This window comes from Myotis myotis, unplaced genomic scaffold (genome assembly GCF_014108235.1).
Source record: "Myotis myotis isolate mMyoMyo1 unplaced genomic scaffold, mMyoMyo1.p scaffold_m19_p_9, whole genome shotgun sequence".
NCBI lineage: Eukaryota > Metazoa > Chordata > Mammalia > Chiroptera > Vespertilionidae > Myotis > Myotis myotis.
Window position 1 is genome coordinate 4,982,469 of NW_023416401.1, and position 13,074 is coordinate 4,995,542.

The following is a 13,074-nucleotide window of genomic DNA, read 5'->3' on the forward strand; positions in this document are numbered from 1 at the left end:
CTGCACACATTTCAGACACAGGGCTGCCTGCCTGAGGCTCCAGCCCGCTCGCCGCCTATGGATTCCAGGTTGGCCAGCCCGTGGCATGAAGCAAGTCTCTGTTTGTAACCTATAGATGCATTCAATTTGCAAGTGAAATTATGCATGTTCCAGGGTCCGCAGTACCTGAAAGCATGCGTGTTCCAGGGTCCGCAGTACCTGAAAGCATGTGTGTTCAAGGTTCTGTAGTACCTAAAAGTATCTAGTATGCGTGTTCCGTACTACTACAGAAACAACTAAAGGCCCTTTCGTGGAGTTAGTTGAAAAATTATGGAAAACCTATTTGAAGAAATAATGACAGAAAACTTCCCCCACCTGGTGAAAGAAATAGACTTCAAGTCCAGGAAGCGCAGAGAACCCCAAACAAAAGGAATCCAAAGAGGACCACACCAAGACACATCATCATTAAAATGCCAAGAGCAAAAGACAAAGAGAGAATCCTAAAAGCAGCAAGAGAAAGAAAATCAGTTACCTACAAGGGAGTACCCATACGACTGTCAGCTGATTTCTCAACAGAAATTTTGCAGGCCAGAAGGGAGTGGCAAGAAATATTCAAAGTGATGAATGCCAAGAACCTACAACCAAGACTACTTTATCCAGCAAAACTATCATTCAGAAGTGAAGGCCAGATAAAGAGCTTCACAGATAAGAAAAAGCTAAAGGAGTTCATCACCACCAAACCAGTATTATATGAAATGCTGAAAGGTATCCTTTAAGAAGAGGAAGAAGAAGAAAAAGGTAAAGATACAAATTATGAACAACAAATACGTATCTATTAACAAGTGAATCTAAAAATCAAGGGAATAAATAATCTGATGAACAGTATGAACTGGCGATTGTAATAGAATCAGGGACATAGAAAGGGAATGGACTATTCTTGGGCGGGGGGAAAAGGGGTGTGGGGTGAGGGAAGAGATTGGACAATAATCGTGCACTTATGGATGAGGACAGTGGGTGGGGAGTGAGGGCGGAGGGTGGGGTGGGAACTGGCTGGAGGGGAGTTATGGTGGGAAAAAAGAGTAACTAATGTAATAATCTGAACAATAAAGATTTAATTAAAAAAAAAAAGAAAAATTATGGCACACCCATGGCTAGAATACTTTGCATCCATAAACAAAAAAAAGCTATGTTCTTATACTGAATTTTATCCAATAGTGAGTGAAAAAAGCAAGATACAGAATAGGTTATATGGGTGCTATCATTTGTATAATGGAGGGAGTAGAGTAACTCCTACATATAGTCTCTTGAAGGATATATATGAAAGTCATAATATTGGTTGTTTCTGGGGAATAAGAACATCTTTTTGTGACTTTGAAATTTGATACCGTATATCGTGAAAATAAATCAATTTGAAATGAAATGAAAGAGCACAGCCCATAATGTTAAAGACTGATGTGGAATCTCGGGTGGCAGAATTGCTCTTGGGCTTGTGATTCTTCTGCCCCCTGGAGGCTGCTTTGAGAAGAATGTGACATGACCATGCCTCTTGAACCCTTTATCTGTCCTCCTCCAATTACTAGATGAGGCACACAGGCCTGATGGCTGAGTACGGATGTTGTCCTCTGGCTACATGCTTTCATTTCAGCTGGCAGCGGTGGTTCCCACAATGTGGGCAGTAAATGGCTATTACAACAGGAAGAATCAGAACGTGAATGAACCCCAGCTCTACTGAAATCTCTACGAAACAGATATGTTAGCATTGAGAGTAGGTCTTCAATCACTAGTGAAATATTGATACTTTCTTTTACTCAATTTTGGCCAAAAATATAAAACTAGAAAATAAAATTGTAGAATGATTATTCATTTATATCTATGAGCATAGCCAATGACGTAATAATGAATTACATAATAACTGGGATGTTGGATTTTAAATCCTGGCACACCCAAAATGTACAGAAAGGACTTTGTAATCAGGACTTGCAACTTAATCATAAAATATGGAAAATAAACAATTTTTAAAATGTTTTGAAATTTAAATATATATATACTTGAGGCCCAGTGCACAAAAATTTGTGCTCTCGGGGGGACGGGGGGGGGGGGGGGTCTCTCAGCCCGGCCTGTGCCCTCTCACAGTCTGGGACCCCTCGGGAGATAACGCCCTGCTGGCTTAGGCCTGCTCCCGGGTGGCAGAGGGCAGGCCCAATCCCTAGGTGCAGCCCCTGGTCAGGCTCAGAGCAGGGCGGATCGGGAGGTTGCGATGCCACCCTCAGTCACTCTCAGGGTAGGGCCGATAGGGGGGTTGGGGCACCGCCCCCTGTCACACTCAAGGCAGGGTCGATTGGGGGGTTGCAGCGCCACCCCCTGTCACGCACAGAGCAGGGCCCATCAGGGGGGTTGGGGCTCCTTACCCTGTCACACACAGAGCAGGGTCGATCAGGGGGTTGGGGAGCTCCCCCCTGTCACGCACAGAGCAGGGCCCATCAGGGGGTTGAGGAGCTCCCCCCGTCACGCACAGAGCAGGGTCGATCAGGGGGTTGGGAAGCTCCCCCCTGTCACGCACATGGCAGGGCCCATCAGGGGGTTGGGGAGCTCCCCCCTGTCACACACAGAGCAGGGCAGATCAGGGGGTTGGGGCGCCACCCTCTGTCACCCACAGAGCAGGGCGGATCAGGGGGTTGGGACACCGCCACTGTCACACTCAGGGCAGGGCCGATGGGGAGGTTATGGCTCTACCCCATCACACACAGAGCAGGGCCCGTGGCGGGGGGAGGTGGGGGGGGGGCGGGGCGGGTTGGGGCGCCTTCCCCTGTCACGAACAGAGCAGGGCGGATAGGGAGGTTGTGGCCCCGCCCCCTGTCACACACAGAGCCGCAGGGCGATCGGGGGTTTGGGCGCTAACCCCTGTCACGCTGATCCGGTGCCGGGAGGCCTCGCGGCTCCGCTGATCCCGCTGCTGGGAGGCATATTACCCTTTTACTATATAGGATAGAGGCCTGGTGCATGGATGGGGCTGACTGGTTTGCCCTGAAGGGTGTCCTGGATCAGGGTGGGGGTCCCCACTGGGGTGCCTGGCCAGCCTGGGTGAGGGGCTGAGGGCTGTTTTCAGGCTGGGGGTGACGGAAGCTCCCAACCGCTCCTTTTTTTCTTTTTTCTTTTTTAATTCTGGGCCAGCCTTAGCTCTGAGGCTCCAGCTCTTAGGCCTCCGCTGCTGAAAGTAGGTATCTGGTTTGTTTCGGTTCTATTATCAAAACAATGTATAACTCCAGCTCTGACTCCAGCTCTGAGATCCCAGCTCGCTGAAAGCTGGTTTCTGGGGGTTTTTTTTTTAGCTTTTATATTTGTTAAAATGTTTCAAACTGCAGGCTCAGAGGCCTGCAAGGCAGGCGAGAAAGGTTGGTTTCCTCCATCACTGAAGCAAGCAAGCCTCATGTTAGTTTCAAGCTGCCTGGCTGCCGGCCGCCATCTTGGCTGATAGTTAATTTGCATATCGCCCTGATTAGCCAATGGGAAGGGTAGCGGTTATACGCCAATTACCATGTTTCTCTTTTATTAGATAGGATATACCATTTGACTGGTAGCTCTGATGCGCACTAACCACCAGGGGGCAGATGCTCTGACTGGTAGGTTAGCTTGCTGCTGGGGTCCAGCCGATTGGGACTGGGCAAGATCGGCCGAACACACCCTGGAGCCCTCCCGTGGTCACTCCCCGGCCCCAAGCATGCATCAGTGGGGTCCTTTGGTCTGGCCTGCACCCTCTTGCAATCTGGGACTCCTCGGGGGATGTCAGAGAACTGGTTTTGGCCCAATCCCTACGGGCCAGGCTAAGGGACCCCACCAATGCATGAATTCGTGCACCGGGCCTCTAGTATATTATAATTTAACAATATAACAAACACATATTTCTGCCATCACAGTCTTTGTTGATATTTTCATATTTATTTCCAACTAATTTCTTTTTTAAAAAAACTACAATGTATTTTTTCTGATTAGAAAAATGACATACTCCTTATTGACAATTTCAAAAATATGAAAAGTTTAACAATATTTGTAGCATTAAAACAATATGAAGTTGGCAAAAAAATAAGTCTGTTTTGCAAAAAAAAAAATTGTTTTAAGTCAATACAAATATTCATTACCTTTTAAAATCTTCTCTAAAGGGTTACCAAGTCTCTTTACTTAATCCTATTTTAATGAATGTTACATGTTTTGCACATTATTACATAAGGACACATTTCAGTAAGGGTTTAAAAGAGGAAGAAGCGACCAGTGATTCATTCTCACCTCAAAGAACTTGCTACTGGCCAGGACAGGAAAGAAGTGTTCAGGCTGCACGTTGACCAGCCTTTGAGAATCTGGAAAGAGCTGCTGCTGGTGCAAGGCATGGAGAGCCTCTGGCAGAAGCATGTGCAGACCATGGCGGGTGGTTCGAGCCTGGGAGAGGCTTCTGTTCCCAACCCTGGGACGCACACAGAAGGGCTGCAGAGGCTGGGAGCAGGTCTTGCTAGAGAGAGGCATGGGCAGATTTGAAGCTGGGAATGAATGTGGCCCTAAAAGGAGGGTCTTAGGCTCTCGTCATGATTGACATCAGAGAGTCTTGTCCATAACATCATATTAAACACAGCCCTTTTGGTACCTTTTTTTTCTATTTTGCTTGTAAGTAGGCTCAGGTTTTTCAGAAGGTGGAATCTGAAGGTAGCACATGCCAGGGCCTTGTCTTACTGCCACAGGCTGTCCCAGAAGGACGGCCACTGGGCTTCTTTACTTACGGGGACAGCTGGGTACAATCAGAAGGAGATGGGCCAGGCATGTAGGGCCCAAGCTGCCAGGACATGCCAAACCCTCCCATCCTTTAAAAATAGGAACTGAGCCCGGCTGCCGTGGCTCAGTGGTTGAGTGTCAACCTATGAACCAAGGGGTCACAGTTCGATTCCTGGTCAGGACACATGCCCGGGGTTATGGGCTCAATCCCCAGTAGGGGATGTATAGGAAGCAGCCAATCAGATTCTCATCATTGATATTCTCTCTCTCTCACTCCTTTCTCCCTTCCTCTCTGAAATCAACAAAATCATATTTTTTGAAAAGGAAATAAAAAATAGGAACTGAACATGCAGCCCATGTTTACTTACCTGCGGCATTGGCCCTCAGGTTCACACTGCTACATTATATTCAAATTGCTTCCTTCACCTAATTTTGAGAGCTGACTGGTGACCAAGGAAAATCTCATTATCCAGTGGAATTTATTAATAGAACTCCAAGCCCCAAAGTGAGATCTCTCAGGTACCCAGGGCAACCTAGTAATTCTGCCTCTTCGTCACAAACCCATCTAATCCAGAATTTTCTCAAATTCATTTACTTAAGAAGTTAGATCATTCATTACAATTAATCTGGTGGGCAAAGACAGCCAGCTGCTCAAGTGAGATCCCAAATTTTCTAACAAATTGAATAAACACTCATTTGTTTGTTTGTTGATATGATTATAGGATTAGCAAAATTGCCTGTTCCTCAGCATGAAAAATTAAGATCCAAATTGTTTCATTATGACTTTTCTTTGTTACAAGTTAAATGAAATGGAGAATCTATGAATCACAAACTAAACAAAATCATGGTTAAGAATAAAAACCATTGGAACAGAGTCTGAAACCTCTAAGCAGACTGCGATCTGCACCAGGCTCTTTCTCTAATACGGAGCCCACATCCTCCTGAGCTGCTGCTGACCCCCGCCACAGACCTGTCTTTTCAAATTGCTTCCTCTTTATTGAAATCCGGTGTCTCATAGGGTAATTGTTCATTAAGACCTTCTACTGTATGCATTTCACTGTGTGCAACAGTTTTGCAAGAGTCCAGGAACATGCTAAACAAAGGTTAGGTTTCTTACCGTCTTATCCTTTTCATTTAAAGTAGATTAATTTGCAGAAATGGCACCCTTTTTCTCAGAAGAATATCTGTGTGCAGTTGGGGCAGTGGGAATGCTTATTTTCTTTCTTTTTTTTTTATCTTTATTTTATGTTTCAGTTAGTTTGCATTCGGTATTATTTTGTATGTTCCAGGTTTCCAGGTGTGCAGCACAGTGGCTAGACAGTCATACTTTACAAATTGTTCCCCCGACATTTCCAGTACCCACCTGGCACCATACCTAGTTATTAGTCTTACTGACTATACTAGCAGCCCAGTGCATGAAATTCGTGCACAGAGGGGTGGAGAGGAGGTCCCTCAGCCCAGCCTGCACCCTCTCACAATCCGGGAACCCTCGGAGGATGTCTGACTGCTGGTTTAGGACCAATCAGGCCTAAACCGGCAGTTGGACATCCCTCTCTCAATCTGGGACCACTGGTTCCTAATTGCTTGCCTGCCTGCCTACCTGATTGCCCCTAACCACTCTGCCTGCCTGCCTGCCTCATCACCCCTGCCTCTGCCTGCCTGCCTCATTGCCCCTAACCACTCTGCCTGCCTGATCGCCCGAACAGCTCACCTGCCGACTGACCACCCCTAACCGCCTCTACCTCAGCCCTTGCCGCCACAGCTTCATCTGGAAGGATGTCCGGAAGGTCGTTCGGCTGCCGGTCTAATTAGCATATTACGCTTTTATTATTATAGATTTGCTATGCTTTACATCCCCAGGACTATTTTCTAACTACCAATCTGTATGTCTCAATGCCTTCACCTCTTTCAACCAGTTCTCTAACCCCCACCCTTCTGGCAACCATGAGTGTGCTCTGTGTCTGTTTGTTTAGTTTGGGGAATGCTCATTTTCATGCTGCTCTTATTTCCCTAAAGAGAAGGAAAAGCGCTAAAGAACATTGCAGGCCTCTCCTCCCTGCTTCCTGGCAGCAAGGACAGACTTAGCTGTTTGGAGACAGTGGGGGCATGGAAATGGGAACAGAGTGAAATTATATTAGACAAGAGCAAACGGTAGAAGAGAGTAAAATTCCTTAAGCGGAGAACCACCACCGTGTACTACCTTTCGGAAAAGGCCAATATACGCTAATATCCACACTGGGAATTGAGCCCACCACCTGGGCATGTGCTCTGACCAGGAATCGAACCGGCAATCCTCTGGTGCACGGGATGATGCCCAACCAACTGAGCCACACCAGCCAGGGCTCACCTAATTTTTTATTGCTAATGACATTTGCAATGCTTTGGGGGAACCATTTCTTGGACAGAATAAGGGTTTTGGATTGTTTTAAGGTAAAATATTGCATTTTTCAATGCAAAAAACTAAGAAATAAGAAAGCAGCATCAAACTGAGTCTGTTAATGAAGGCATGAGGAGAAAACTATCTTACCCACTCCTTAGTACATAACAAGGCTTTCATGAAAGCCTCTAATGAAAACGAAGTGATTTCCCCCTTAAGCAAAAACATATGAAGAGTGCCTTCAGATATCAAGAGGTGGCTGGGTATACACAGCACAAGCACAGCATGACAGTGGTACCCATCACATTAACAAAAGTTTTCAATGCAACAACTGTTACAAATGAATTTCTAGGCATGCAAATGAGTGAATTCAGTTTTAAAAGCTCGTTTCGTATTAAACTAAATGCCAGGATTAGGAGTATTTGTCATTTACAAAGCATTCCATATGTTATAGTAAAGCCATCGAAGAGCTATTGTGTTAATCACAAAATCCATCCAGTCTTTAATGGACAAGGGTAATTTAATCAATTCCATGCTTCAACTCAGTAAGAATTTCCAGTGTGTATCCTGCACGACTCTAAGTATTAAGAGATGATAGGAAGGATGCAAATCTCATGGTCCAGGTACATGCGGCCCAAGCCTGCAATCAAAATAAGGCTATAATCATGAACAAAATTGGAAACTTAAAATAGCACAATGGCTGCTACCCACAGAATTGATTATGGGTTTTTGGCTCAGAGTCATTTCAGATGCATCTAATAGAGGGCTCACAAAGAGCATTCTCAAATGGAATTTAAGTAAAGCATGCTTAAAAATAATAATTTATTGCATACTTACCACCTGTCAGTCATTGAACTAAGACATTAATGGAATTAAGTCAACTGCTCCTCACAATGTCCCATGAGAGGGGAGGCACTGCAGGCACACCACACGGAGGAGAAAACGAAGGTGGGTGGTTAAGTGACTGACTTTCTCAAGGTCTCACATTCGGTCAGGAGGAAAGCCGGGTGAGAGCTGTTCATACGAGATCTCCCAACGCAGCCTTGTTTGCAGAGATTATGGCCTATTATCCACAGTAAAGTCATCCACTCCAATCGCACGCACACCTTACTTTACTGCTTAGAAAATATTACAACCTGCCTTGAAACACCCAAATATTTAAGGATTACACTTGATACCTCAGTCCTGACTTTGAAATCAATGTTTTAGTTTATTACTGTAACTTCTGTTTTAAAATTTGAAAGATTATGTATGCCAACTTCTAACCAGTGCCAGATTTAGACTTTTGGGTAGTTGGGAGACACTTCAGAGTGCTGCCCCAGTGACTGACTCAAACTGGTAAATGTTCTGTTCTCTCAGTCTGGGGCCTTCTGGTTGCAGTCTTCTCGCTCAATATCACCATCTCCCACAGGCAGGAGTCCTCCAGCTACATTGAGACTGTGGCTCACCAACACGGCATTTGGCCAGGTAGCCATGATTTACTATGCATTCAACCCCATGTTCCAAGCACTTTAAAACCCATTACCTCACTTAAATACCATTAAAAATGCTGTATTATAAGGAAACAAAGAGATTTGTCCACAGCTGACAAGTGGGACAGAGGAATTCTTACCCATTTTTTATCTGAGGTTTTATTGATTTAACAATTTTCTATTTGAGTCTCCATTTTAGACTGCTTTGTGACAAATTAAATGACTTTATGAACAATAAAAATGTCTTAAAATATAAAAAATTCAAGAAAAGCCATCTGTCTTGATTTTCTGGATGGATGAGATAAAAACTACTAAAATGTCAACAACTGTTTTAATGAAAAAGTATTTCCTGGCTAAGTATCTTTGGTACCTTGGGCTGGTAAATTATCATATAACTTGCCTGGTTCTAATTCTCTGTAGCCACAAAATGTTTAATGCTAACTCCAACTCCACTAAGTACTACCTCATAATAAAATGCTCATTTCAACATTTTAAAGGCAAATTGTAAAGATAGTATTGATGCAATATTCTACTCCAGGTGCCCTCTAGTGGACATAGGTGGTTTCAGAACTCACTTGCTAGGTTTTAAGTGAAACCCGCCTTAGGAAGGAATGAGGCATCCCTTCGCCCTATGCTCTGTCCACTCTTGTTTCTCCTCCTTTGCTCTTGTCCAGGTTCCCAAGATACGAAGACAATGCCACTTAGTGTTAAAGCGAATAAAACTTTACAGGGCTGGGAGGTGGGTAGGGGACACGACATAATTTTCCTGCGATGGAGCATCACCAAACAGGTTTGACCCTGAGAAAAATCATGAAATGGGCCACGTTTTTCATCAGCATCCTTCCTACCACTTCCCCTTTAGTCCCTGCCCCGCTCCTGCTGCCCCACCAGCCTCCTCTCCTCCCTGGAGGCACTGCTCCTGTAAGCTGCTGGCAAGCCTGGCATTTGGAAGACAGATTGGGGCATGGTCTTAGGGTGCCTACATGCATGTGCAACTTCATGGAGTCTTCTGGAAATCAGGCCTAAGGGTGTGAATCTTGAATGGAAGAATTTCAATTGAGATCGAAAGTTACGTGGGCTGCACAAGCCTCAAAATGCTCAATAGTCTAAGCAGCTGACTGATAAGGTAATTTGTCAGGAGGCATGTCTTCAGCTGTGTGGATGGTCCCTCTTCCTTGCTGATGCAGAGACTCAGACACCTGCCTATAACCAGAGCTCTGCTCCACCAGCCCTCTCACTCAACACTTTCACAGTTAGTGCCAACTTCTGTTTAGTGACTTCAACTTACCCTGAAGTCTTCTGTTGTCTTATTTTCTACCCAGGCTTTCTGGATCCATCTTCCCCACCTCCTTTCACCACAAAAGCTCCCAGTAGAGGCTGGTAGCCAGGTGGGAATCAGTGCTAAAACTTCCCCGGACAGACATCAGGTGAGCAATAATCTGCCTAGTTATGCTGAAAGCACAAGTCAGGTGTGGATTTAGCTGCTCTTCTAGTTGATTGGCACACTTATTTGGAGAATGAATGGGAACATTTTGATTTGGGCAGACACCACTGTCCTGCGGCCACCTGAAGTGAACTCTCTGGGTTTTTCTGTCTGAACATATCTTAGTTTCACTTCCATTTTGAAAGTATTCTTGCTGAGTGGAGAATTCTGGCTTAGCAGCTGGTTTCAACCCGGAGAGGACACCCCACTATCTATCTTCTGGCTTCCATTATTTTTGGGGAGAAGTCAGGTATTTGTTGAATTACTACCATCCAAGTAAGTTTTGTCTTCTGTATTCAAGGTAGTTTCCTCCCATCTTTAATTTCCACCGTGTCATTGTGATGCATCTGGATACAGAGATTTCTTTTCGCTCGTATTGTTTGGAGCTTATTGAACTACTTGAATCTCTAACTTGATGTGCATCTTGGAAAATCCTCGAAGAATCTCTTCAAATACTGCTTTTGCCTTATCCTCTCTCCTTTCTAGGACTCCAAATAAACAGACAGGATCTCTCACTGACTCATCTTTCTCACCCATTTTCCACCCTTTTCCTCTCCTTGCTTCAGTTCAGATGACTTCTCCTGACCTGTCCTTCTCCTCACGTATGTCCAGTGCAAGGTTCTGCCTCTCGGCTGCTGCTTCAGACGTGGTCACACACTTCAAGGAAAGCAGTCCCAAGGGACGGTCTCATCTCTGGACTTCCTTCCGGACTTTGGTCCTCTTATAACTGCTACATTGGTCACAGTTTGTCTTTTGTGAAGATGTTTTCTTCTATGTAGTTTGGATTTTCTGCTTGGCTTCAGCAGGAAGGCTGGATGACCTGGCCTGCCATACCAGCACCGGTCTTCAGGTGGTCATTTCTAACAGGCTCAGTGAGCACGGGTCTTCCTTCTCCCGGATAGAAGAGGGTTACACATTGTAACTGGGCATCAGACACAACACACTGACAGACAAGACTCATGTGCCCATGTGTAACAAGGTCACAAGGACTGCAGGAACAAAGACCGTGCTTCACTTTTGGAAACAAAGATGATATAATGCTTTCTCAGGAAATCGGTCTAGTACCTGCCATCATAATACAGTTGGCATTCATTTTAAATAAAGAATATATTAGGTCCTCAGAATAGAAAAAAAAGAGCATCTAATAAATGTATACAGTGAATAGTGTGTCTTTATTCTATTTACAGTACATTTGTTATAAATATAATACATTTTTGAAAAGCTTATTTTTTTATTAACTGAGATTTATATTTTAAACAGATCAACTCAAATGTTAAAGTTACATAATAAAGAATATGATAATTTAAATGACAAAAATCTCATATTGTGAAATACTGCACACTATGCTGAGATGAATGAGGAAAAAAGGTCAAACTCCTTTCAAAACTATATTCAAAGCATCAGAAAAAATTTCTTTTTACAAAGTTATGTATAAGCCATAGGAACCACCAGGTACTGAACCATGACTTTATAACCAAAGTTCAGAACTGATTTTAGAGAACCATGTGAAGCAAGACAGGAAAATTTGTATTTCATACTCTATTGAACTTCACAGTAAAGCTGGAATTTGACTAAAGGCTTAATAGGAGTCCTGCCAACGAGGCCTTTTCTTCCTCAAAATCGTCTAATGTTCGCATACCATCAGTAAGTTGTAACAGTAGACTTAGACACTGATTTTTAAGATGGTGCTTAATAAGGTGCATGGATATGTTGAAATTCTGCAATATGAGCATGTAAATTATTACCAGGTTTAAAGAAATACAAAAGAAGAATATCAGTATTCTCAGTCCAACGTGCTTTACATCATCAACAAATTGACAAGTGTTTTGCAGTGATCCGACGCCAACCTCCAGAACAAGTTAGGTATTTCAAATACTGCTGTAAAAGTCAGTCAGTAAAATAAACTGATTCTTGTGGATTTCAGTACAACTTTATAAGCTGTCACACATTATTAATGATGATTAGGGCAGGCATGGAGTTCTGCTGACTTGTTTCAAACACTGTAACTTGGTCCGATAACTTGGCAAATACCCTAGGGGTTCCAAGGTTATAGACACCTGTGTGGACAAAGCATGCCTTCAGCTGCAAACTGTGAATCTCCTCGCTTTTAAGCTGCAGTTTATACTGTGTTTGTCCAAGCCATGTAAACGATCCATGGATTTCCAATGATTCTGGACTAAGGAAGGAGGGAAAGGGTAAGTTGAAGGGTTTTTTCTTTATAAATTTATCCCCAAAGTCCCAATTAACACATCCCTTTTATCAAGCAATTTTATTTCTAGAAATAACTTTATGAAGCCAACTATTTATTAATGATAACTATAATGGCAAAGCTGTTACTACTATTGCTATACTAGTTAAAATTTATGAACAGTTACTATGTTCTAGGTACAAGGCTAAGAGTGAATTATCTTATTTAACACTCAAAACAGCAGCTAGCAAATGATGGAACCTGTTTTCAAACCGAGCTTTTAATCACCACCTGGCTATCCATACATAATAACATGTGTATATAAGAATGCTTATAATATTGAAACTGTTTATAATACTGAAAAGTGGAAAGCAACCCAGTATCTACCAATAAGGCATTAGTTCCTTAATTACAATACAAATAATCATACACAGAATGTGTTTGGATTTCAGAGAGCTGCTTCCGATCCTGGGATGTTAATCAACAATAATCAGTGTATGTTTCACATTACTTTTCTAACAATCCAAAAATTTCTGAATTCCAAAAAGCACCAGTTCTTGGAATATCAGTTGCAGGAGTATGAACCAGCATTTTTTTTTAAGTATTATTTACAATCAGGAAAATAAAACTTAAAAAAACCCCAAACACACCTTTTATCACAAACTTGCTGGTTTTCAATTTTAGAGTTCTTTCTCACCAATAAACTTCTATAAAAATTTTTAGCTCTGGTCAAATTAATGTGCTGCTTTGGGGGATGCGTTCTTTTGTCCCTATCCTATGCTAAGACGAGCCTCCATAACCCTTTGCTAACACTTCT

At 43.4% G+C, this 13,074-nt stretch overlaps 1 protein-coding gene across 16 annotated transcripts in view; it reads right to left on the minus strand.

The window, feature by feature from the left end:
- Nucleotides 1-11,222: 11,222 nt before the first annotated feature.
- Nucleotides 11,223-13,074, minus strand: part of TRAPPC8 (trafficking protein particle complex 8) — a 73,165-nt gene continuing 71,313 nt past the window's right edge. For all 16 annotated transcript variants that reach the window (XM_036323758.1, XM_036323762.1, XM_036323752.1 and 13 more), the window contains one exon: nt 11,223-12,245. In XM_036323758.1, coding sequence (XP_036179651.1) covers nt 12,011-12,245 — 235 coding nt within the window. In that variant the 3' untranslated portion in view covers nt 11,223-12,010. The remainder of the gene's footprint in view (nt 12,246-13,074) is intronic.